Source organism: Schistocerca serialis, chromosome 3, assembly GCF_023864345.2.
Source record: "Schistocerca serialis cubense isolate TAMUIC-IGC-003099 chromosome 3, iqSchSeri2.2, whole genome shotgun sequence".
In the NCBI taxonomy this organism is placed as follows: domain Eukaryota; kingdom Metazoa; phylum Arthropoda; class Insecta; order Orthoptera; family Acrididae; genus Schistocerca; species Schistocerca serialis.
The window spans coordinates 373,542,469-373,570,450 of NC_064640.1; the positions used below are offsets into that span (position 1 = coordinate 373,542,469).

A 27,982-nucleotide genomic window follows, 5' to 3' on the forward strand; every position below is an offset into this window, starting at 1 on the left:
CCAAACCAAAACTAAAGGATGCATACCTGTATGAAAAAAATGGACTCCCATTAGCTGACATTTTGGGGCAGTCCATAAGACATTTCTGTAGCTCAGCTGGAGAACCTTACAAGGGAGACCATGACGTTGGGGTCACGGATTTACTTCAAACTTTGTACACCTTTAGTAGGCCATTAAAAGAATATAATGTGCAAGTAGTAAGGTGCACTATGCTGGCGATTTTGAGAAAATCACAAGTGAAGTTTCATGTTTCTGTAATGTAACTGATGTATCTGTGTGAAGGTGCCAGGCATAAGAAGTCGGTGTGGTCAAGATGTGTAAAACTTCTCCTGTGAGTTTCTCTGAATTGCCATATTAGTGACTCTTCCTACTTGTGCATTGTTGTTTTAATGGCCTTCTGAAGGTGTACAAAGTTTGAAGTAAATTTGTGATCCCAACAGCGTGGCCTCTACTTGTTAGTGTGTCCCACTCTAGCATATATTGTTAACATTTCATATACAAGGTGTTAAAAAGTGTCAAATACTTTGAGAGGTTGGTAGCACTCTTCAAAACAAGAAAAATAAACCCAATAAACAAGGGTCTGGAAATGCACACTTTCTATGATTAACGTGGCATCCATTCATGACACTGCATCCCTCTGCCCTCTGGTTGTCATTGTCATCTTACCTGCTGGCATGCATTGAAGACGTGATGCCTTCAAGGGTACCCATAACCAAAAGTCTAGGGGATTGAGGTGTGGGAACTGGCAGGCCAAGGTGTGCTGCCCTCCACCTCCAACCAGTCCAGCAGTCCCGAAATGTTTGCATCAGATGTGCACATTTCTGATGTGCCATCATGCAAGACTCACATTTATATCCATTGCTGCAATGGCACAGCCTCCTGCTAGGTAGAGTCCAGATATAGTGCCTCATTCAACCTTTGTGGTCCCCCCCCCCCCAGGGGGGCTCGCGGTTCTTTCATGAGTTAGTGTGTGGTGCACATGGGCCCTGAACTATTGCAGGCCATTCTTCCTTCCTGGCTGTATTTCCTTCACCTTGCCCCTTGCTCCCTACCCTCACTCCTTCCCCAATGCCCTCTCCTTCCCTCTCTGTGTTGTCCTGTATCGACCTGGCTGTCCATCTGGTTCCCTGCATTCCTTGCAGTTTTGTTCCTTCTGCCTGTTCCCTTTAATCCCTTTTGGCGTTTACGTCCCAGCTTGAGGTTTGATCTCCACTGCTAAATTTCCTGTTTTTGGTGTGAGCCAGTTGGGGAAGATCTCCCTCCCTAGAGTCTACAGTTTGGATTCCTCTCTCCTCCCTCCCTTCCTACCCCTCTTCCTTCCCCACCGTAGCCTCCCTCCACTCTGCTATGTCACCAACATGTGTAGCCAGTCCATGTGGTGGGGTGGTTATGCAACCGTCTGGCTGAGCCCCCCTGGCAACACAGGGATCACACTACTGATACCTGAACTGTTCCCTCCCCACGTATACCAAGGAGTGGTTGCTTGTCTTCCAGGAGCTTCGCAACTCCCAGCAATGGCCGCCACACCAGGAGGCCCTTTCTGTGTGTGGGTGGCACCCACGGGGAGAGCCCCTGATCGGAGTGGGCAGATGCTTGGCACATGAAGTGTGTCAACCTGCAAAAATTTGGCCATTCTCAAATGGCCATCTCTTAGAATGGTGAAGGATCATTGAATGCTGCTTTGTACGACCCGGCAGCCTTGCCTTCTCTGGCTACACCATGGAAGGATGGCTAGGTTTACCATCTTGGTATGAAACATTTTCCCCGCTACCTCGCCTATACTAGGATTGATAGAAACACATTCACTGCCACAAAGCCACCCTCTCCCCTTTTATATTATAGAATATGGAGGACAATTTTGGTAAACTGGAGTTTCTCAGTAAGGTGCAGTCAGGTTCTCTGTTGATCAAAGCTGCTTCTGCCATCCTGTCTGCAGCTTTTCATGCTCATGATCATCTTGGCATTGTCTCAGTGTCTATTACCCCTCACCAATCTCTGAATATAGTCCAGACGGTGATTTTTCATAGACACCTCATCCTGAAAATCAGAGAGGAACTCCGGGCTAATCTGGAGCAACGAGGTGTTCATTTTGTTACCCTGTGCAGAAAGGTCGCAAAGATAACTGCACAGATACCGGCACCTTCATTCTGGCTTTTGAGGGGCATACCACCCAAGAGCAGGTACAGGTTATGTGCTACAGATATGACGCGGAGCCATACGTCCTACCACTCATGAGACACTTATGGTGCTTGTGTTTTCAGCATATATATTCCCACTGTACGGCAGACCCTCTTTGTAGTACTGTAAACACCCACTTCATGAGGGAAGACCCTGTGTTCAGTCATCTATGTGTGTAAAGTGTCATGACTGCCACTCCCCTCACTCACCGGATTGCCCGGCTTAAAAGACAGAAAACAAAAGAGTAAAAGTCCCTGGATTGCCTGCCTTATGCTGAGGCTCGCCAAAAGTATGAGACATGCCATCTAGTGTCACTTTCTTCAAGTTTTGCCTCTGTTACATCCTCTCCCCTTCCTACCTCTTCCTTACTGCAGCCCTGTCCACCTTTCCCCTCCCCCACCCTTGCAGTTCCTACAACATCCCTCCAGAAGTTGCTCCCCATCCCCGGCCCAAGGAGTGTCCCCTTCTTCAGCACCCGCTGGTGATGGGGCTCACATCTGGGACCACTCTCCCTGCCATCTCTGAGGCCGGAAGCCTACAACAACTCGGCCACATTATGCACCATCTGTGTGCCGCAAGGTCACCCGCTCTCTTTTGGTTCCGTATCTTGAACATACCTGTCTAAGTGTCTCCAACTGAGCTACAGGAATATATCTTGTGGGCTGACCCCAAATCTTAGCTAATGGGAATTCCCTGAGTTCTGGTGATTGTTTTTACCCGTAGAAAAAACTGCCACCTTGAAAGCAATTATGGAGGCAATGTAAGGGAGAGTCTTAACAGCAGAAACTAGAATGCTAAAAAGTAATAGAGCTTTTGTGCTGTCAGTAATACAAGCAAGATGAATTAGGGAAGTCAGCAGGTGGGTGTCCCAGGGACTCTGCATGTGACAGGAAATGTTACCACCCACAGCTGCACCATCCCTGATCTGTTACAGTCCAGATCATCCACTATCCAACAGAGTGCAACACCAAGAAGTGAAAAATGGGTGGGGCAGAAAGGAGGCAAACTAAATGTGAAAATAATTAAAACAGAGTAAAGGGAATGAGAGAGTAGTTCGGTCAAAGAGGTAGGGTTGGGGACCACCCAGACACAGCATACAGTGGAAGACACCCCAACCTCAACCACCCTACACCTGTTCTGGAGATGTCTAAAGCCTTATAACAGAGAATAAAAACCACTTTCACAGATAAAACTTAGAACCAGTTCAACCATCCATGAATCCTCGCCAATACTACAGGCAATCGGTCCGGAAGTCCATACTTAATGCAGATGGTAATAAGGAGGGAGCATTTCACCAGGATATGAGCTCCTTGTTGCAAGGCTCCATAACCACAGTTCATTACACCAAAGAAAATGATGGGTTAACCTGGTGTGATCAATGTGGAAATGGCATAGGAATGTGGATTCCTTCTGAGATAAGCAGAAGGAAGAGCACAATGCTGCTGTCATCTAGATTGTGCAGATTTCATAGATGAGGCAGTAGCCCATCACATTTTGTTACATTTCTGAGCAGCCAGAGATACCGTGTGCATCCACAAATCTGCACCTGGGATCAGCACTGCAAACGAGAGTAAGTATTTGCTCCCTAGCCAAATGGCTCAGCCAGTTCATTCCCTGGGGCACCCCCATGACTTGAGACTCAGAAAGACAACTGAACAGGCAGCATGATGAAGGTAAGTGAGAAGGTCATGAATAGTGGAGACCAAAGGATGGCAAGAATAGCATCGGTCACAAGCCTGCTCATTGACTCAGTTTGTATTAAAACAGGGTCAAGGGAGGTCCGTCTAATAAAATAGAGGCTCTGCTAGTGGTTGTCAGCTGTGTTGTAAACACATGTTCCCAGGAGCAAGTGGTGTTAAATATCAGTAGGAGATTTACAGGCATATCCCATCTGAGGCATAGTTTGAGCCATTGGTGTAAAGGATGATAGCACCTTGGAACTCTTGAAGAACTGGATGTAACAGGTGCTGAAATGTCATGAGAGTCAATTCTGAGGCCAGGCACCATTCTGGGGAGTATGTGAGGAAATCTGGAAATCACAGTCCAGGGAAGAGAGATTGGAGATTGTGGCAGAGGAAAGTGAGGTGCATTCAAACTGGTAATCCCACCAGAGGGTGGGAATCAGGGTGACAACAACCCTTGTATGTAAAGAGAATGGGATACATTTTGCTAAAAGATTGGGTAGCTGAACTATGGAACTAGCATTGGATGCTTAGTTGAATACACAAGCAAGAAATGCGGAATAAAATTTTTCACTGAATCCCAAGGTATTCCCCGACCAGCTAGCTGTCCATTACAAAATGATCCTATCAGGCGGATCTACAAAGATAATCCATAAACTCAATGACTTTCTCACTGAGGTGCCAAACACTCTCTACTGAAGCAAGAGTACGTCTTGCGTCATGATGGATGAGATGGATGTCTCCTAAATTACACAAGACTGGCCATATGAAGGAACAACTGAGGTGCAACAAATGAAAAAAAGAAATAATATAGAGCTGGTGAAGACTGCCACTTTCCTTGTGACTTCCACTGCTCTGATAGTGAGAGAATACTGTGTGGATGCTTCCTCTAGTTTACGGTTGAGACTTGCGCCCCCGACACAGTGACAACAATGAGTTCCAAAGGAGAAGCAACCTGTGGGTAAAACTCTGAAAGGCAACTCATGAACTTTGCACTGACAGCATCTCTCTAGCTGTGTGTATCAACTGATTTGAAAGCAAACCAATATGAAACCAAGACTTCCCAAAATTCACTGAGAACAAAAAAAGTTCAAAAAGAGGAGAGTAGATCCCAATTGTGGAAGCCAAGAAGGAATGTAAAGTGACTGACCCTCCAACATTTCTCAGCAGTGCCTTCCTCTTTGTGAAAAAACCTGTCATTATAAAACTTCCTGGCAGACCAAAACTGTGTGCTGGACCAAGATTCCAACTCTGGACCTTTGCCTTTCGTGGGAATGTGCTCTACAAAATTATTATATTTTTGGTGCAGACATCCAACTGAACAGGAACCAATACTACCACACACATGCACACCTGCAAAGGAATCAGGTTCAAGAAACTGCAAAAAAGGTAGCCACAATATAAGAACAAGAGAAAGCAAACATATTAATGTTGTGATCAAATATTCAATTTTTTTTCTTTTGTTTGGGGGGAGGGGGGGGGGTTGTATTCAGGATAATATAAAATCTTCTTCTGGTATTTTAACTGACACTTCTTGCTGTCAGTAGTGTTATGATGAACATGGGTTTACTCCATAGTGTAAAGTGGTGCTTCAAAATCTTGCAAGTGACTCATCTTGAGAATGGCTGAAAGGTTGCCAGCCGAAATATTGGAACCTGGTTTAATAGCATCTCAGATACACTGCTGAAAAATGTTGAAATAAATTAATTGTAGAAAAAGCAGTTCAAGAACAGTGCCTCCAAACCAAATCTTTCTCCTTCACCCGTGAATGAAGAAATGGGTTAAAGTAACAAGCTATCCCAGATGCCTTCAGATGTGATAATGACATGGCTGACATGATCAAAAAAGTGTTAAAATTGGCTCCATACTCCAGTTTAAGATTAAAATTCAGGACATACATAAATGAATTGACTTCATGTACATGAAAGACCCCTCTACATGTCCTTTCAAGAAATTTTTAAAACATGGATGGTCTTGTACTTGGAAGACATAGCCTCCTGAGGAAAAGACAACCTTACTGGTGACAGGTTAAAGAGTGGGGTGGTAATGTTCGTCAAAGGCATATGCCACTTTCCCTGTGCACTTAACATTACAAGCAGTACTGGTCATGTTCTTGCCCATACTAACAACACAGTATGCTCTGTGTACCTCCTACCACAACACCCCATTGTTGAGAAGCTCAATCACTTTATTGCTGAAATCTCACATCTATTTCTCCTTTTAATAAATTTAAACATATTTACTGCTCTACCAAGATCTTCCACCATCTGCCTGAGGAGTGGAGCAGGGTGGAGTAATTAACACTACAGCATTGTTACTGGTTCGCCTATACCCATACACTACTTGTGTTCATTTGCCCTTGGAGGTATCACTCAGTGGGAAGTGGACCATGACTTGCATGGAAGTGACCACTTCACTATCTGCAGTCATCTGCCAGAGTGAGTTCACCCCACAAGCCCAACTGTTAGCTTGGTTGTAGAGGCTGAAGAGTCCCCTCTGTCCATGTAACAGCTTCTTATCATTGTGTACTTATCACATAAGATCCTGTCTGATTCAAAACTGCCTCCATCACTTTCCATTAACTGACCACTACAGAAACATACGTTCAACTATCCTTGGTTAAAAAAGCCATTTGAATCTTTGCAACAGTGAGCCTTGACGTTTTACGGGTTGAGGGAATTAAGGTCCAAACCAAGGAGTGGAGTAAGGATTGCTATGTCTGTCAATTGATTGGGTACAAGAAGGCTAGTACCCCACATTACTATATTCTGAATAAATTTACTTTAATCCCTAGACATAACATTAGTATTGAAGATCTATTTCATTTCTGTTCTTTATTTGTGATACGAATGTTTGTGGCTTTTGCAGTTCATTTGTCAGATGCTAGATAGGCTCTACTAATGGATCCATAAGATAGTAAAGTCCTAGACACCAAACATGTGAACAGGTATGGGTGGACTAAACATTCTGGTTTGGTTATTAATAAAATATGGTAGTTTCCTATGCAGTTCTTATCCCCTGGTGTTTTCCACACCTTCTGTTAAACCCCTGGATTAACTTCAACCAAATTTGGTATGCACATCGCATACTGTCAGGAAAGAATCACTTCAGGAGTACAAACCACCTGCCTACACTATTTGATTTAAGTATCTGGTCACCTGGCTGTAAGTGACTTAAGTTTGTGGTGCCCTCCTTCTGTAATGCCGGAATTCAATATGGTGTTGGCCCATCCTTAGCTTTGATGGCAGCTTCCACTCTCGTGGGCATACATTCAGTCAGGTGCTGGAAGTTTCTTGGGAATTGCTGCCCATTCTTCAGAGTGCTGCACTGAGTATAGGTACTGATACGAGTCGATGAGGCCTGGCACGTAGTCGGCGTTCCAAAACATCCCACAGGTGTTCTATAGGAGTCAGGTCAGTACTCTGTGCAGGCCAGTCCATTACACGGATGTTACTGTCATGTAAATACTCCTACACAGGCTGTGCATTATGAACAGGTGCTCGATTGTGTTGAAAGATGCAATCACCAAACCTGAAGTGCTCTTCAACAGTGGGAAGCAAGAAGGTGCTTAGAACATCAATATGGGCCTGTGGTGTGATGGTGCCATGCAAAATAACAAGGGGTGCAAGCCGCACCCCCCCCCCCCCCTTACACACACACACACACACACACACACACACACACACACACACACACCATAACACCACCGCCTCCGAATTTCACTGTTGGCACTACACACGCTGGCAGGTGACATTCACTGGGCCTTCACAATACCCACACCCTGCCAATAGATCGCCACATTGTATACCATGACTTGTCACCCCACACAATGTTTTTTCACTGTTCAATCGTACATGAAGTGAGGTGGTGTTTGGCATTTACCGGTGTGATTTGTGGCTTACGAACAGCCGCTCTACCATGAAATCAAAGTTTTCTCACCTACCGTATAACTGGAATAGTACTTGCAGTGGATCATGATGCATTTTGGAATTCCTGTGTGATGGTCTGGATAGATGTCTGCCTATTACATGTTACTGCCCTCTTTCGGAATTTCTGTTAGCCAACAGATGAGGTTGGCGTGTAGGCGTGTATGCTTTTGTGCTGCACATGTCCCTTCACTATCACATCGGAAACAGTGGACCTAGGGATGTTTAGGAGTGTGGAAATCTGTCATACAGACGTATGACACAAGTGACACCCAATCACCTGAGCACGTTCAAAATACGCGAGTTCTGTGGAGCACCCCATTCTGATCTCTCATGATGTCTAATGACTACTGAGGTTGCTGATATGGAGTACCTGGCAGCAGGTGGCAAGGTGGCAGCACAATGCACTTACTATGAAAAACGTACGTTTTTGGGTGTGCCCGGATACTTTTGATCACATAGTGTGTGAAAGGAGTGGGGAGGAGGGGTGGGTGTTAAAAATGAAGTGTAGTCTACAGCACAGATACTGAGACTTTATTCATCCAGTATTAGAGAATGAGAGCACTTACTGACTTGCAAAAAACTACATATGGTTTCAAACGTTTGCAAAACTTTTTCTCGCCTACATCCCCCAGTAACTGATGAAAGGAAAGAGTGTTTATTGCTTACTACATTTTTACTGTTCTACATCTACATCGATACTCTGCAAATCACATTTAAGTGCATGGCAGCGGGTTCGTCGAGCCACCTTCACAATTCTCTATTATTCAAATCTTGTATAGTGCACAGAAAGAATGAACACCTATATCATTCCGTACGAGCTCTGATTTCCCGTATTTTATAGTGGTGATTGTTTTTCCCTATGTAGGTCAGTGTCAACAAAATATTTTTGCATTCGGAGAAGAAAGTTGGTGATTCGAATTTCATCAGAAGATTCCGCCACAACAAAAAATGCTTTTTTAAATGATGTCCAGCACAAATCCTGTATCATTTCAGTGACACACTCTCCCCTATTTCATCTTTGAACTTATTCTATGTACTCTGTTAGTCCTATCTGGTAAGGATCCCACACAGTGAGCAGTATTCTAAAAGAGGACAGACAAGCGTAGTGTAAGCAGTTTCCTTAGTAGATCTGTTACATTTTCTAAGTGTCATGCCAATAAAACACAGTCTTTGGTTAGCCTTCCTCACAACATTTTCTGTGTGTTCCTTCCAATTTAAGTTGTTCATGATTGTAATTCCTTGATATTTCGTTGAATTTATGACCCTTAGATTTGAATGAGTTATCCTGTAACCAAAGTTGAACGAATTCCTTTTAACACTCAGGTGGATGACCTCACACTTTTTGTTATTTAGGGTCAACTGCTAGTTTTTGCACCATACAGATATCTTTTCTAAATCATTTTGCAGTTTGTTTTGATCTTCTGATGACTTTATTAGTTGATAAACAGCGTCATCTGCAAACAACCTTGGGGAACGCCAGAAATCACTTCTGTTTACTCGATAACTTTCCATCAGTTACTACGAACTGTGACCCCTCTGTCAGGAAATCACAAATCCAGTCTCATAATAGATGATATTCCATAAGCATGCAATTTCGCTACAAGCTGCTTGTGTGGTACAGTGTCAAGTCTTCTGGAAATCCAGAAATATGGAAATGATCCAAAACCCTTGCCAGTAGCACTTCCTGCAAATAAAGAGCTAGTTGTGTTTCACAAGAACAATGCTTTCTAAACCCATGTTGACTGTGTATCAATAGACCATTTTCTTCACGGTAATTCATAATGTTCGAACAGAATATGTGTTACAAAATCCTGCTGCATTTCGATGTTAACGATATGGGCCTGTAATTAAGTGTTAACGATATAGGCCTGTAATTAAGTGGATTACTACTACTACCTTTCTTGAATATTGGTGTTGACATGTGTGACATGGCTACGGATCTTTCGTCGAGCGAAGGTTGTATATGATCATTAAGTATGGAGCTAATGCATCAGCATACTCTGAAAGAAACCTAATTGGTATACAGTGTGACCTAGAAGACTTGGTTTTATTCAGTGATTTAAGTTGCTTCACTTCTCCAAGGATATTTACTTCTACGTTACTCGTGTTGGCAGCTGTTCTTGATTCGAATTCTGGAATATTTACTTTGTCTTCTTTTGTGAAGGCATTTCTGAAGGTTGTGTTTAGTAACTTTGCTTTGGCAGCACTGTCTTCGATAGTATCTCCATTGCTATCGCACAGAGAAGGCATCGATTATTTCTTGCTGCTAACATACTTCACATACGACCAGGATATCTTTGGATTTTCTGCCAGGTTTCGAGACAGTGTCATTGTGGAAACTGTTATAAGCATCTGGCATTGAAGTCCACACTAAATTTCGAACTTCTGTAAAAGATCGCCAATCTTGGGGATTTTGCGTCTGTTTAAATTTGGCAGGTTTGTTTCATTGTTGCAGTAAAACTGCCACATCAGGCATTACATTTTAATTTATTACTTCTTTGCAATTAACTGTGTTTGTTACACTTTCTGAAGCCAGTATTCACATAAACCACTGAATATATGTGCAAAATTGTCATTGTACAACACACAGTTCTGAAGATGTGTTGTCATAAAGACTGAGCTGTGTGAAAATGACACTGCAGGGTGAAATTCGCTAGATATACAGATAAACTGTGTAAAAATATGTTAATTATGTGACATTGTAAGTGGCCAAAACAGTGGGTAAAAAGCTTCTCCGAAACTACTGGATTGATTTCAGTCTAACTTGGTACTCATTCTACTTACTACATGCCAAAAAATATTATGGGTTTAAAAAATGGCAACCATCTACTGGGATAGTGGTGATAAAATTGAGATTCAGAGAGGCAAAGTAGGAGGAGATTGACAGGTGGAGGGGGGGGGGGGGCAGTAAATGGGAGAAGGGTGAAGGTGGTGTTGGACAGGTGAGCGGGAGGGGAGGTGGTGGCTCTAATAGAAGGTAAGGTTGGAATAAACCACCAGGTACTCAGCTAGTGATTTAGTATTTCAGTTAAACAGTTATTTTGTCATTGATTGCATCTGTATTAACAAGTTGTTAAATAGGAAGTACACTTCTGTTCGTGCAATGTTTGTTCTGTGTGACACTCCATCTGCCAGATAGGCTAATTTCAGCTGCTGTTTCAACATTTGCAGATACGTTGCAAAAAGTGGTTTTGTACTATAGACAAGTGTTGGTGCAGTGGAAAAGTAATTTATTGAAGTAAATGTATGTTGTAAATCATATGTTAAATCAAACAGGAGTAATACATACAAATATAAAAAGCTGATAATAATAAACTGATTGAAATTTTGGTTGTCTTACAGATTCTTGGATTTCTGAACTTTTTCCTTTGGGCATCAGATTTGTGGTTCCTATACAAGGAAACTTCTTGGTTCAAAATGAAGCAGAGCAGCTCAAATATGGCAGCTACAGCGTAATTGGAAAATAGTCTGCAACACACAAATCAAATCTACATAATACCTTCTTCTATTCAGAGTATAGACTGCTTTTTATGTTCAGTCAAAAAGTCAGCCAGTTGCTATTGAACAATAATTTATTTGTTTTACTGTAGTATTATTGAGTCATAGAATTTTTTTGTACTTTTGCATCCTTTTATGGCAAGTGGCAGTGTTCTCTCTCGAGTACTTATGTGAAGAAATTTGAAGGACATATCTTAATAAGAATAATACCTCAGAATTATTTATGGGTTAATTCTTTTTATTGATGCTGTACTAAATATTTGTGTCCTATCATTCAGAAACAGGACCTTGGAATCAAGTATTTTTGCGCAGGGGGGGGGGGGGGGGATGGGGGGGGGGGAGTTCTTGCAATATGGTCCTAATTAAGTTTTCTGGAATATCACTTACTTTTTCTATTTTATGTATGAACATACACATTATGTCAATTATTAAATCCATATCTGTAACACTATAGTGGTTGCCCATGTGCTGAAACATGTGGAGCTGTCATATTTCCTGTCATGGATTTTAATAGGTACTTACAATGTAACACCAATTCTTTTTTTTTTTTAAATCCGTGTTTTGGATTGTGTGTTCTTCAGTATTTGTATATACAATGCAGTAACTATAAGCTTCAAATAGTTGTGGAAAATACTGCACTAATAGAAACAGGACACACACACACACACACACACACACACACACACACACACACACACACACACACACCTCTCTCTAATTGTTGAAATAAGATATAGAAGAAGATGATGCATACTTATTTCTCATATTAAATTAGATTTAAGTACATTGCTTGTTTTTATTCATTTTGTCCCTGTATTTATATTCCAAAAGGCACAAAACTTCGATGTCAACTCTGCAATTAATTGTATGACCTCAGTAGTAATAAAATTAAGGCATTCAGTATGACAGAAGTGAGCATTTTTGTAAAAAAAAATTTCTATCAATTGCATATGTTAATATGGTGCCACTATTGCCTGTGTTCATGGTGTTAACTGCAATCAGGCTTCTATATTAATTTGTGTGATGGCTTTTTATACAAAGGGAGAGTGCATACAACAAATATCTTACATAAAAATGGAAAAAGTAGTGCAGATATTTTGCTCTATCAAAGGCTGAAAGACATTTGTTAAAGAAACCACAGCTACTGGTATTACTTTGACAATGTACTTGGGCATACGGTAGTGATAGGTTTTACATTTCATATATAGCACTGCCAAATCAAAACTAGAAAGAAGATAAGCATGGTATATTAATCAAAAGCAAATCCATACAGATAAGCTTATAGGATGTGCTCTTGAAGGGAGAAAATAGTGTGGCATGGGACTGAATTTTTCAGTTCCAACAATGTATATATTACACTGTATTGCAGAAAAGGTTCATTGTTTATTTTTGGTAAATCATCTTAGTGTATTTTTTAGGAACCTTCTGCCTTGAAATCTCATTTGTCTCCTTGACAGAGTTTTAATTCCAATGGGAGTGAATTAAAATCTTCTTTCTTTAAAATACCTGTGGCCTTGTAAATGTCACACAGATTCCAAATGCCCTGTTGGTGAATTGTACTATTGCTTTACTACTCTATAACATCTTTAGTGTTTGTAAGATAATACTATGTTGGTCACTTGGAGAATCAAAAATGTTTTGTTTCTAAAGGGAACTGTGATATGTGTTGGTAATTACACAAGAGGGTATCTTTTGTATTAGGTTTTTTAAGTTAAAAAAAAAAAATCTAGTAAGAACACAAACTGGACACAGCCTCAAGATGAATTGTATCAAACTTGGATTTTACATTATGTAATACTGTTAAATGCTACAGAGTCTTGTTTGTAAATAATAAATTTTGCCCTTAAAGTACATTACTAGTCAATTTATTGCTGTTAAACTGTGTTTAGTGTACTTACCTACTTTGTTACTTTGAGTGTTTTTATTAGTGATAGCTTTTATATTTTATTATACAAGAAATGTCAGTTCGTCAGTTCAAAAGTGCATCAGAGATCTATTTATTTGTGGTTCACAAGTGATAGTCATCAACAAAAATGTATTGTTTGAATGAATATTGAACAATATTTTTCTATGAGAATACATGAGTGTCACTTGCAAACCAAAAATTTTGAGTTCTGTATATCGAGTAAAAATTTTGTTGGGCACTTAATGTGCTATGCAACACGCATTAACAGGTTATTACATTGAATGTCCATTTGTCTTCCAAATATTGGAATCTGTGATCAGTGTGGCCATTCTCTCTCTCTCTCTCTCTCTCTCTCTCTCTCTCTCTCTCTCTCTCTCTCTGTGTGTGTGTGTGTGTGTGTGTGTGTGTGTGTGTGTGTGTGTGTGTGTGTGCGCGCGCACGCGCGAATGAACTGTGTATATTTTATGTAGCATTTGCAGTGTCATTCGTGTCATTAAAACTGTTGAAAGAATCTTAGTTTCTTAACATTTTTTATGCCACAGAGCATGTGGATTACTTTAGTATTGGTGGTGCTTCCTAATTATGTCTTAGAATGGTGCATCATTAAAAAATGAACTCGATTGCTGCTTAACTTCAACCTATCTGAATTTTTCTTGGAGGTGGTTTGCACTTACTATAAGAAAATCAGATAAAACTAAATCGCACGTAGCATAATTTTCTTTGGTTGGTTATTTAGCTGAAGTTGTTTAAACATATTTTTCATGATTTTATGATACTGTTCTTAAACTTAAGTACACACACTTGATTTGAAACAGTGGCCATAACTAGTGTCCTGTGTGTATTAACATCAACTTGGAAATGGCTTTCATTACTTAGTTTGATAAGTGTGAATGCCAGTACACGCATTTGTCTTACATATTTTCTCAACAGGTTATTTCACTATTGTTAAGACTGTAACTCCATTCATGAAATACCAGTTGCTTCTTGTTATAGTTTTTCAGTTACACTGATTGCATAAAATATTCATGTTATCCAACATTAAGCCATTGTAATGAGGTATTATAAGAGTTTAAAAAAATTTTGGATACACATTTTTTCAAGTGCTCTATATAATTTCAAGCAGCTCTACATAATTTCAAGCAGCTCTGAAACTGTATTGTTGATATTTTTTTAAGAATTAAGGGTAGTTGCAGGGGATAAAATAAGGAAGCTCTGCCTCAAACTACTGCAGGATGTGGAATAATACAGGAGGAATAAGCTGTGCCTATCCCTCAGGCATGGCAGTGACAAGGTAAATCACACTTGTAATTTGCCAATCATGCTGAGCATCTAAAAGTGTAAATACACACACAGATGTAATGAACACTTAAATGAATTGTTTAGTAGAAACTGAAATCAATTGATACATGGGCATTGTCTGGGATGCACAACAGCGTCCACCAATGGTCAATCCTGTATGCCAGTAAAGTATTGTTTGAGTGCAACAGTTGGATATGATTTGAAGAAAACACTGCTGACCCCGAATATTCTTATTTCCATTAATTAAGAACTACCAGGATGTTTTTTATATATATAGTTTTCTATGCTGCCCATACTGTTGCTCCTGGAAGTCTTGAACATTCAAGCAGCTCTGCGTACTTTAGATACAGTGGCATAAGTAACATGAATGAATGTGTGTACAAATCCCTCATTGGGTTTTCTGTAAAATAACAGACCTAAGATCCAGAGACCATTTGTGTGTCGCCACCGTTAAACACCCACCCCCGACCCCCTCCCCCTGCTGCATTTCAAAAGTTGATTCAGTTATGGATGGATACTGTTCACGAAAATTGTGATTTTGGCATCTACTGTTCTCAAGTGTCTATAGAACATCTGTGAAGTTACTTAATAAATCCATGAGGTCAATTTTGGCTGTCCTCCCTTTGAAACGACATTCTAAAATTCCACCTAAAAAGATAACTGTTAAGCTAACAGTGTATCTATAGTGACATTGACTGGTAATAAAATTTCTCATTACATAAAATAAATTATTTACAGTTAGTCACATATCTAAGATAATTTTTTCCAGTGATCTTGGTTTGTAAAATTTGTATGTTGGTGAATAGGAATTTATTTAAGAATTCAAGTTTATCAACAGTGGAAGTCCTTAGTCAATGAATAGTTGTTGTATAAAGTAAAAAGCATATGGTACAAGTGATGCTAACCTGATCAGTGTGATAGAACCAAGTGGGATGCTGCAGTGGTTAATATAGTGAGCTCTCATTCCAGAGGACCAATTGAAATCCCCATCTGGCCATTCAGATTTGGGTGTTCCAGGATTTCCATAAATGACTTAAAACAAATGTGGGGATGGTTCCTTTGGAAAGAATGTATCCAAGCTGATGCTCAGTCTCTAATTATCTCTTTTGGATGATAAACCTTTTGTTTACCTTCTTGCAACTTTCCAGTGTGTAATTGGCAAATCTGTCCTATTAACTAGATCAGTTTCTTGTACCCATGAAAGACCATATATTCTAGCTGTAACAGGAATTAACTCCAACAAAATCTTATTGATTGAAGTAGCCAGCCTTGAGCATGACAAGTATGTTAAAGTTCCTTAACAATTAGTGTAAACTCACGTTTAAGTTTGTAGTGTACTGGACCCAACCACAGTTGTTTGCTCCTGGTATTCAGCTGTGTTCACAATTGTGCATAATTTCCCACATCTGCTTTGCTCATACTTGAGGGTGGTGGTCTTTCTGCCACTTCATGAATTCTTTACAAGTCCTGTTTTATATAACCATCTGTACTGCTGGGAGTAACTGTAACGAGACCCCCTACTACTCAAGGTTTTGTCTGTGGGAGGGAATGCGTGACTTTCCTGTATAAGCAACTCATTTTTTCCCTACCAAGATTGCTTCCTACAAATCATCATATGAGAAATTTTTTTAGTGTTGGTTACACCATTTTCCTTTATTCCATTGATGGCAAGCCTGCTTAATTTATTAGTGCCAATGGCCTTAAAGTGTACAGAGTGGTTAACTATAACTTTATTGCCCCATCCTGCTTAAGCCAAGAGATTTGACCATACTAGGAACAATGTAACCTTGGTGAAACTGGTTTGACAAAAGTCTGTGGGAGTTGATGAATTATATCATGAATGGCCACCACTAGACTCAAATAAACTGTTTGACTAATGATGCAAATTCCAATAAAATCAAGACCACCAGTATCTTCCTGTCAGAAGAGAAAGTGACAACTTTCTAATTTACTTCCTCTTCATGCACGTACAAAAGGCTTTACAGGCAAGCTTAATCTTAACAGTAACCAACACCAGAGTTGGAAGAGTGTAAAATAACAGCCTACCACTTCACTACCATATAGAATTATACTAAGATAAAGGTGGTGTAAAACCACCATGTATAAAGCAACATTTAATTTGATCGTGTTCAGTCACGTAAAGAAGAGTGCTCCTAAAGAGGACTCCAGGTGTGGGACTGAACCATTGATGCAAAAAAATTTAAAAAATAGTCCATTCTTTAACAGCTCATTATTTACAATTGTATATAATGACTACCAAAGGGTACAGTCATAAAGATATCCATTTTATTCCCATTTGTATTACTGTTTTTACATTACCTACAGTAATTAGTAATGCAGCTGGAATTTTTTGCATATTTATGGTTCACATGCCACATAAATACGTTCCTGCATTGTTGATTACATAAAGGAAAAAATTACTCTTCCAGTTTTAAGTTTTTTACATACGTAAATCAATATATTTCAAGAAATTCGTGCAGAAAGAGTTATCTAAATGTGGAACATTCTTTCTGTGAGAGGATGCTCTTCCATTAGATGATAGATTTTAGGTTTTCAGGTAACTACAATGATATCATTTTCATGAATGAATGAATGAAATTATTTTATCTCTCAAATTTTGTTTCTTTTATGAACATACTTTTGTCTGTTGATAATTAATAATGATGATTTTGTAACTGAAAGAAGCTGGAAAGAAATTGTGTGCAATTAGAGGGGGGAAATGATTGACAATCCTTATTATAAATCCACACTGTTCTGTGAAACAGGAGTAAAATTTTAATAGAGCAGTATGGGACTCTTAACGCACACATTGTTTAAGTAATAGCATACAGAGACTAATGTTTCAAGAGCATGAGAGTAATGCTGTGACCAAGAGGATTTTCTTTTTGTTAAAGCCATGCTAGAAATGTTGCAGTGTTAGTAAACTATGTGGTGTGCACTCTAGCCACATTGTTTTCATCATATGAAAACCTTGTAAAAGATCTGTTTTAATAATGAAGTTAAGTTTTCAGTACGGTAAACACTATGCATATGTATTTATATTTCTGTAATTTTGTAAACAGCTAACTGTGATCGAATAATTGAGCTTAATGTAAGAAATGGGTTTCACATTCACAGCTGTATGGAATTGTGTTTGTGTGCATTTATTATTATTGTTGTTGCTATTATTTTCATTTTTTGCTGTATTGAATTATCTACATTCCATCTTTTTTATTGTTGTGTTGTTGTTTTGCCAAACGTTTATAATAAGCCATGTAAAAAAAAAAACACACACACACACACACACACACACACACACACACACAAATTCACTTCATTGTGTGGTAGCATTACTTTTATTCTGTATATTGACCCTGTTTTTTTTTTTTTTTTTTTTAAAATGTGTTAGTCAATCAAGATATGTAATTCATTTTTAAACACTTCAGTGATTTCCTCAAACTGTTGGGAAAGATATTCTTTCTTATACTTTCTCCTACCATTTATCCTGTAGATAAGTTAACAGGGTTTAATATGTAGCTGTAAGTTTTTAAATATTAGCGCAAGCCATGTTACAAAACAGTAACATTCTCCCTTCACCACAGGTTTTTTGTTGTACTTCCATGAAAACTATGAGTAGCCTTAAAGTTCAGGTATATGAACAAGGATTTTCAGTACTTTTTTGTGGGCAGAATTAGCTACAGTAGAAGTTCATATCATATGCAGTATAAACATGTATATGATTAATTCTCTGCAGTGTAAATCTAAATTATTAGAGAGAAAATGATAAATTAATTTTCATGATTATCATCGACTGGAATATGGGAAAATTTGTACTTAGCTTTTACATGTAGACAGTGGGAGTATTGTTGCCACAAAATGTGGAAACATTCCTTGTCAGACAACTGTACTTACATCAGCTCAGCCTTCACCAAGAAAAATCGTATGATTATCAGACAGCAAGTGTTACTTTCAGCTCTCAGTAAAATGGCACAATATAATTAGTGTAACTATTTTATGTTTTAATACAAAATTTAATTCTTATGGGAAACATAATACATGGTTCATTAAAAAGTCTCAAAACTACACGTATTGAACATAGTGACTTTGAATTAGACAGTTAGAAATAACATCCATGAAATGCAACACAACAGCTAAAAATACATTTATAATGTGTATTGAGTGATAAATAATTTTGTGATTGATGTCTGTGTGTAAAATGCACATACTGGTGCCACCAGCTCTCAAATTCACATCTTGGTATAGTATAACTAGTAAATTGAGTGAAGTAGTACCAATGACTAATATGGCACCTGAGCATTTAGGAGAGGGATGATGATGTACAAGGGCCCAATCCCAGTCTGGCCCTAAAGATTTAGGTTTTCCATTATTTACATATATCATTGTTAATTTTGGGATCGTTCTTTTCAAAAGACATTTTCCTTCTGTGTCCATATCATAAGCAACTGTAAAGTTCTTTTCACCAATAGGTTGTATGCACTGTCTGCCAAAGAGCAGTAATTTTTGATGGCACACATGCCACACTTCATCTTACTCATATGTCAATCACAAAGTTATTTTAACAAAATAGTACAGAACTAGAGCAACTGATTCTGTGCCTCTGTGTATAGCATGAGGATTTCTGTTGATTAACTTTCTAACATTTAATCTCGAGTATAATAATGGCTTGCCTGTAGTAATGTGGTTGGTGTTTTCATTTACCTCACATATGAAGTTACTGTTTTGTTGTAAACATTTGTAGAAGTGATTATTTTGATATTTAATATTTGTTACTGTTTTTATACAGTTTCTGGTAATTGATGTTATTTTATTTTCATAGGCAGCATTGGACATTTTGGAATTGTATGTAATAAAATCTATCTGTCTTTATAAAATTGTTTATTTTCCTGTAAACCCATATTATTTCACATTTATGTGATTACTGTTTGTAAAGTAACCACTTACATGAAAAGATCCTTTAAATATTGTTTAGATAATTCTCCTACAGCATGTTCAGACAGGTCTTTTGCATCTCCATTTCCTGTGGTCCATTGTTTCTTTCTTAATGTTACTGTATGTGCTGTATTCCCGCACATGATTAAGGATCTGAAATTTCTATCTCCCTCACCCCTTGTTCCTTTCCTTGTACCCCTTTAACCTGCAGTCCTTTGTTAATATATATCAAATACAACTTCTTTTCCTTTCTCTCTCTCTCTCTCTCTCTCTCTCTCTCTCTCTCTCTCTCTCTCTCTCTCTCTCTCTCTCTTTTTTTTTTTTTTAAAAAGTAATTCTGTGCTCTCTCACTCTGCTCAGTGCCGCCTCATGTTTCACTTTATCCATCTAACTTATTCTTTTCATCCTCCACCACTCCCATATATCAAGCCTTGCTGTATCTTTGTTTGTCATTGTCCACCTTTTTGGCACCACACAGGAGGACACTCCCTACGAAACATTTTACTCAAATCTTTGTCCATGTTGCTGGAGGAAATTCTCCTCTTGCTAAAAGCCTCTTACATAACTGATATCGTGGTTTTAATTTCTGTGCTGGTCTGCCACTTTCTATCCTGTTTTCTAGGTATTTAATGCTTTGGGCATGTTCCATTACTTCTCTATTCAGTGTTACATTTACCCATTTCTTTCCTGCGAGTGTCATTACTTTCATTTTCTTTGTAGTGATTTGCATGCTATAACTTTATCCCTTAGCTTCAGTGGTGTCCATTTTATACTGTGATTCTTTTTTGTCTGTTGTTAGAAGGAACAGATCTGCAAACCTCAAACACCAGTTTTCCATACATCCGTTTTCTGATGAGGTATTTTAGCAGCTCTTGACTGTTTATGTACAGTAATTATACCTTCAGCTTTGTGTGTTAGTTTTTATTTGCAGCCTGCTTTGGTGATACAATCTACCACCTTTAAGCTCCTCTACAACTCATGGTGGTAATGTTTTCAACAGGAAAACACCATTATACTTCCAATAAAAGGCCCAGAACCATTGGCTTTTGGGGAACTTTCATCTGTGGTGTATACAACAAACGTAAGTTTTGCAGATACTGATGGTTCTGGACCTTTCATAATAAGTATGTTGGTATTTCGTCATTGATAATGTGATCACCACGAGTTGTAAAGAAGCCAGAAGGTCGTGGCCAAAACTGGTTGCAAATAAAAACTAATGCATACAGCTGAAGGTATCATCATTATTGCACATCACACTGTTATTATCTGTCCACTTTTTACTACCTGGTCATCTAGTGGGCAGCTGTCAATCTTGTTAACTAACCACAGATTGAAAAAGTATAAAGATGGACAGCAGCCTAGTCGTACTCCGTTTGCTATTTCTGTCCAGTTAGTCCTTTCTCCTCTAATTTTGCGACACACTCGCATTTAAATAGTTTGAGTCCGTAAGTGTAGTTTTCCTGTTCACTCTTTTTTTCCCCCTCATACTTTTCAGTTTATCCCAAGTTAGATTATCAAATGTCTTTTCCAGGTCTATCAAACATATGCTGGGTGTCTTTCTTAAGAGCCATCAGAAATGTTCTCTGGTGGTTCAGCAGATAACTGCATGTTTAGTTTTCGCAGTGTGTAGCTTGTAACATTTATCACGACTTGCTCACTGAAGGAGAGCACTCTAGTCCTCCAGATGCGCTAAAAACAAAATATTAACAAACATCGGTGTCCCAACAGGAGAAGTGATGAATGACAATCCCTACATACCATTACCTGGACTGGTCAGTAAGTGATAGCATTACAGGGGTGCATGGCGGGGTCCGTCTATGACTTAGCAGTGTAGTTAGCCTCCATACCTTCTCAACCTGTAACCTACCTGACTTTTGTGCACTGTTTGCCACACTGAGTTATGTATCTCTACCAAACCATAGCCCAATGTAGGAAAGAGTGGGTTTGCCACTACTAAACAAAGTTCTGGTAAAAATCTCACATACGAGGGCGGACCCGAAAGAAACCGGTTTGTTTTCATTAAAAATTTATTGATGAACCTTTTTACAAAATTACTTCAGTCACCTTCAAAATACTCTCCATTACATGCGATGCACTTTTCAAGTCTCTTTTCCCACTGTTGGAAGCATGTTTGGAACTCTTCAAGTTTGGTATTGTCCAGTGCCCTTTGCGAAGCTGTTTTTACCACCTCCACATCATCATAACGCTCCCCTTTTAGCGTTTTTTTCATTCGTGGAAATAGGAAAAAGTCACATGTGACTCGGTCTGGCAAATACGGAGCGTGGGGAACAACAGACCACCTCTGAGATGCCAAATAGTGGGTCACTCTTAAGGCCATGTGTGCGGGAGCGTTGTCGTGATGCAGAAACCAGTCACCTGATTGCCAAAGTTCAGGTTGTTTCCTCCTCACATCCTCTCGCAGACGCCTTAAAACATCAAAGTTAAAGTGCTGGTTAACAGTCTAGCCAGGGGGTACGAATTCCCTATGCATAATTCCACGAACATCTAAAAAGACAATGATTATCGTCTTCACATTTGAAATCACTTGCCTTGCTTTGTTTGGTCTGGAAGAGTTGGGAGTCCTCCACTGGCTTGACGCTTGCTTGGTTTCTGGGTCATACCCGTAACACCAACTGTCATCCCCTGTAATGACTTTGTTCAAGAAGTTTGGATCACGTGCAATCTCTGTTTTCAAGTCCTGACACACATTCATGTGGATGGTTTTTGCTCCTGTGTGAGAAGGTGCGGAACAAATTTAGCAGCAATACGTCTCATGTGCAAATCCTCACTGAAAATCTGCTGGTACGAGCTCCAATTGATTCCTGTCTCCGCTGAAATTTGGTCGATCGTTTGGTGACGATCCTCATTGATCTTTTGGCGGAACTTTTCAATGTTCTCATTTCGCGATGTTGGAGGGCGTCCAGAACGAGCTTGGTCTTTAACACACATCTCACCACGTTTAAAGCGCCCAAACCACTCGAAAACCTGTGTGCGGCTCATAGCGTCGTCCTGGAAAGCTTCCTGGAGCATTTGGTGTGTCTCCGTTGCAGTTTTTTTTTTTTTTTTTTTAAGCAGGAAACAAAATTTCACACACACTTGTAATGTGCCGGGCTGTTTCCTCGTATTAGTGCCTCTTACTAGTTCACGTCACAACCGGATGTACCGGTATTGAAACATTTCCTCGCCCAGTAGATAGTGCGCAGTGTTTTCGACCTACCTTGCTTTGCTTATTCAATATTGTCTTCCCAGTAGCTGCGTCCGTCTCATCTAAATCACACTGAAATTAAGAAGCCAGGGTCCTCGGTTAAGTTTTCCAAAATCAAAAGTCAAGATCGTATTCATTGTTTAACATTTATGTCAACCACAGTAAGATTTATTAGTTATTACTCGCACACACAATATTCATGTGACCAGGCCTCTTACACTTAATTGTCACATTAGGTAGGTCAAAAAATTCCAGTATTTAACAATATTCACAATTACACTACCGGAAAAATTAACTGACTTGCGCACTTTTGCTCCAAGAGAATCTGACCAAGAACTGCACCAGCTCGGACCTTACATAGACGAGCGCTGGAATATTTGACTGTTTCTGTTAATATATTATAGTTTATAATTTCCCAGGGTTAAAATGATACTTTCTAACTGGTTTTGAAGTTAACCATTGGTTTTTATTATTTAAATAACATGAGTGAGCTGTATCAATTTAAATATGCGGAACTAGCTTATGCATCCGCCGTGGGAATTCTCGACTTATAACCACAGCAGCCCTTTTGAACAATAATTTTTACATATTCAAATTTACTTAATTCTTAATTAACGCAAAAGTTGAGACTGGAGTTATTTTACGTAGAAAAATAAAGGTAGCAAAAGTATCGAAACAGATCTCGGAATTATTTGGTAGTTTGGTCACAATTGGCACTGAAAGTCATACAGGCTACAGATTTCAAGTCTTAATATCTATTTAACTAATAGACTTTAGGTTAATTTAAACAATTTTCTGGAATCAGTAAAATTTGGGCTTTCTTTTGAATGCATTCTTATAGCTGTATTCGATCTATTAGCTCACTCGAATTTTATGTAATATGTATTGCACAATATACATCATTGTCCATAACTGTTAATAGTATGCATTTCCAACAAAACTGATTAGCTCAGTACTTTCAGAATAGACATTAGAATGTACTGAAATAATAGATTTTACTAGGGGAATTTTATTTAAACTATTTCTGAATTCTGTACTATGAGGCTGAAGGCCACAGAATCTGTAGTCGGAATCTGAGTAGTGAAAATGAAAAAAAAAAATAAAATAAAATAAAAGTTCATTGCTTAACTAAGTTACTGAAGGATTGTAAAACCAAAACAGGATAGCAGTGGGCAACCCTGTTTCGTTACACACTCTTTGTTCTTTTAAAGTTGCCATAACGACTTCGCAGAGGTAACCCACCGACAGTCAGAGAAACACAATACTACACTTGCACGTTCATTTCTACACTGACGTCGTCTGCACAGCTGTTTCATGAAGGTCTCTACTAACACCATATAGCGTGAGAACCCTGTACTACGTTTACGAGTGGCAGCGCCCTCGGAGTCTGGTTTCTTTTGGGTCCCCCCTCGTATTCTAGAGGTGCACTGGCCTCTAGAAGAACTTCTTACAAACTTCTAAAAACACCATTCCCACCCACACTGTGTGTCTCAGAATCCACTGTGATGACGGCCATATGATTACGCTCCTGTGTGTGGTGCTTACGCCACTGATGCAACCTTCACGCCATTTCGTTTGTAATAAATCTTGTCATAATAAGGCTAACCCCAATTGTGATCTCTAGAGTATAATGCTCTTTTTACCACACAGGTCTTCCCTACTCAATACGAGGATCTTCCCCAAAGGAATGATACAAAACTTCCCCATCATGCACCACTGAGTCTCACAATTCACATGGCGGTGAAATTTTTATTTTATGTTTTCCAATTTTACATTTTTCGCGATTCTATGCCATAAATTTGTAGCCCCCTGTGGAAAACCTGTAAGCTTAATGCTAAAAATTCCCCAATTTTATGTTTCTTCCTAGTAAGGTTTACATAAATTCTACATTCTTTCTCAGTGTATCACTTGACTTCGTGTCGTTTTCTTCCTATTGATATTTGATATGACTGAAAGAGTTAAAAGTGGCAAAAAAGGCAGACGGTACATACTGTGGGTAGTGACAGAGTTAAGGGAATATTTTAGGTTGTTGCAGAGAGGGGAGACATGAGGGGTTATACATAATCTAAATCGGCATTGCCAACACAGCTTGGAACGTTCAGCTTCACTGTGCAATTATGATAAAACTACTGCTGGGTTGTAGCAGTAACGGAAAAGAAAGATGTCGACATGAAGTGTTCTGGAGCAAGCCAACATGATGAAGGGGCCCATCTGCCTCCTTTTCTTGTGCTTCTTAACTGTCTCATCTTTTTGCATGTATTCCTGACGTGCTGTATTTAGCAACAATATCGATCATCAACCAGAAGCCCTTTCATAGCTGGAGGAAGGATCATTTTCCTTTGTGGTGGTGCTCTTGGGTGATTTTAATGAATTTATATTAAAGTTTCATACAAAAACATATACCAGTTTTCAAACTGTTCGTTGTACACTTAGTATCGTTTTATGGACTAAAATGACTAATAACAAAATATTCTCTATTGTAACAAATAGTGAAATGGTCATTCAATAATTACCAAGCTAAATAACAATAACAGTATTAAATTATGCAGTGGAATATAGAAAACCACCCATGTCCATGTATTGTGGTGGTTACGAGCTGCCATGCACTGCTAAATGGATTTCCTGATATTTTCATAGTGATTCCCAACAGTTGGGAGCACTTGCATGTGACGAAAAGGTTGAACATTTGTAAAGGTGTATTGCATGTTTCCATTGGGAAAAAGGACCTCTGTTGCAGTATAAGACATAGTAAAAGTTAATGTGCACAGTTGTAGTCAGAGAGTCTGAAAGGGTTAAATTCAAACACCAAGTCTTGAAGAATTCATCACCACAAATTGTGTAAACATTGTATTGTACATTCAGTTTCCTTCACTTGTACAGATTTTATACAAGTATTGGAGAGAATTAAGATTTTTAATCAGTGCCAATTACATATGTTTTTGATTGCAGTTCAGGGTGTGAGGCAGCGGTTAGAAGTATGCTGGTAATTTGCAGTTTTTTTTTTGTTTTTTTTTGTTTTTTTTCTTTTTTTTTTTTTTTTTTTTAATGGGGAACATAGTGACCATAGTTTCCAGTCTGCACATTCACATTGTTGTCCAACACACTGAAAGAAATGTTTCTATTGTCTATTTGCTTAGCGGGATCAGGGCTATGATTATAAATGAAGATTCAGAGTTCTAATTGATACAGATATATTTAGTAAAGTTTCTCACGCACAACATGACGTATTTATTATGTTCATACTGACAGTAAATCTCTGTCCTAAACAGCACTATGAGCAGTTCAGAGGCGACCTCTACAGTAAAAATTGTCTTTTGCCCTGACTACTAATACCCAAAATAAATGCTCGCCACAAAAGTGGAAAATAGTCACCATTTGCCACCTAGATTTGTAAATATCATGGATGGCACACTAACAGTTACTTTTGCAAAATCTAAGTGAGACAGAACAGTGTACAGTCCTCAAGAGTTCACTGTTTGTTATTACTGAAAACACGCGTTTTGTCACAGTCTGTCTCCAACGTCGTCCGAGGCAGCGTGTACTCTGGCGTTTGACAGATGCGGATCTTACAGTGCCTGGGTGTGAAGTGAAGCCTCGTCTCGCCTTTCAGGCTGTGCATATGACTTGGAAACATCCAAAAGCACAAAGAATACCTGGAATGAAGGTGTAGCAGGACGAGGACCCAATGAAATAGGTTCCTGTATTCTGAAGTATTTAACTAAGCATCATGTGAAGGAAAAGTTATACTGTGTTATGACTCGTGGTGGTCAAAATAGAAGTGTAAAACTAGTAAGCCTATTGATACATTTCATACAAGATCCTAACAACCATATCAAGAAGATTGTTCAAAAATTTAAAATTCCAGGACATAGTTATTTGCCCAATGATACTGACTTTGGCCATATTGAGAACAAAATTAGGAAGCATCAACATATTTACCACCCCAGTGAGCTTCAAAATGTAATAAAAACTTGCAGAATTGAAAAACAAGCTTTTGAAGTAGTAGAGATGGAACCAAGACTTTCATTCTTCAGAAAACGTGACATCGGCAGTAACCATAAGTAAAAAGACTGAAGGTCACCCTGTGTCATGGATAAATATGAAATATATTCTTGTTTGTAAAGAAAATCCAAATATTATGCAATTCAAATATACTCGCAATGAGGAAATGGAGTTTCACCAGGTCAGCTTTACAAAAAGGATTAGAGGCCGAGTAACTCAGCTTCATAACATAGATCTAAAATTGAAATACCCTGCAGGAAAACCATTGATTGCTCCAAAGCTAAAAGACCTTAAATCTATACTTTGTCTAATTTCTCTAATATACCAGCAATTTTATAATAGTTTACCAAGAAGCGGGAGACTCTAGTGAAGATGACTATGTGGGTGAAGTGTAAGACCATGTTTAAGGAATACTTGAAAATAATACTCAATGCATGTAAATAAATTATTATTGGTTTGAATTATTTAAAAATTGATATATTTTGAAGACGTTGTGATTACTTAAACTTGTAAAAGGCTAGTATGAAGACAGTTCTGTAAGGAAACAACTTTAAAAATATGTGCCAAATTCTGTTTACAAACTACAACAACAAAAATATTTGTAATTAATTGTTTGTGCTTCATGTTTGAAAAAGCAATAAGTATTGAGAAATATGTATAATGACTCTGATTTACTCCAGTTTGAATCCCAAAGTAAATTATCCGATTTTCAGTAGTGTTGGGAACTTAGAACTCAATTATCTCAAATCGTGGATTTTGTAGTTGGTTCACTCTGGTGTAAGACTGTCCATATGTGGTGCAACAGATGGCCAAGGGGACACCTGCTGTCATCTGCCTTACACGCATGGCAGCAGTCTCTAAACAGCCGCTTTCTCACACTTACAATATTTAATAACAAAGTTATGAATTAATTTAGAATCGTCTTAATTTTTGCATGCATGTAGGTAAGTTTGTTGAAATCACAGAAAAAGTTCCAGTTCACTTGTATAAAAACTTTGCATTCTAGAGTTTTTAGAACGGGACTGACAGTAGGTAATTACCTCTGAAGTATAACTTTGAGACCTTGTATTGGTTGTTAATAACATTACGGTCCTAAAATTTGTTATAGCTCTATTATTTAATAGGTTTAACCATGTGCTGTAACCAAAATTTTCTAGCATTAAAGTTACTGGTACTTAATCTACTACAAATAAGGACATTTTAGTTCCAAATTTAGTTTTCCTTAAATTACTTGGAAACTTTTAGAGGTAGCTATTACTGTTAGGTTGAACTGAAGCTTCATACAAATTTTTACATTTCTAAGTCTAATATTTAGTGGTTTCAGTTTTTCTTAAAAATGTGGATTTTGACCTCA

The 27,982-nt window shown here is 38.7% G+C and overlaps 1 protein-coding gene across 5 annotated transcripts in view; it reads left to right on the forward strand.

Moving 5' to 3' along the window:
- LOC126470195 (synaptoporin-like) overlaps positions 1-11,612 on the forward strand; it is a 106,961-nt gene extending 95,349 nt beyond the window's left edge. For 3 of the 5 annotated variants that reach the window (XM_050097857.1, XM_050097858.1, XM_050097856.1), the window contains one exon: positions 11,132-11,611. In XM_050097857.1, coding sequence (XP_049953814.1) covers positions 11,132-11,245 — 114 coding nt within the window. In that variant the 3' untranslated portion in view covers positions 11,246-11,611. Of the gene's footprint in view, positions 1-11,131 lie in introns of all 5 variants that reach the window. The other 2 variants (XM_050097859.1, XM_050097855.1) reach the window with 2 other exon arrangements.
- Positions 11,613-27,982: the final 16,370 nt, after the last annotated feature.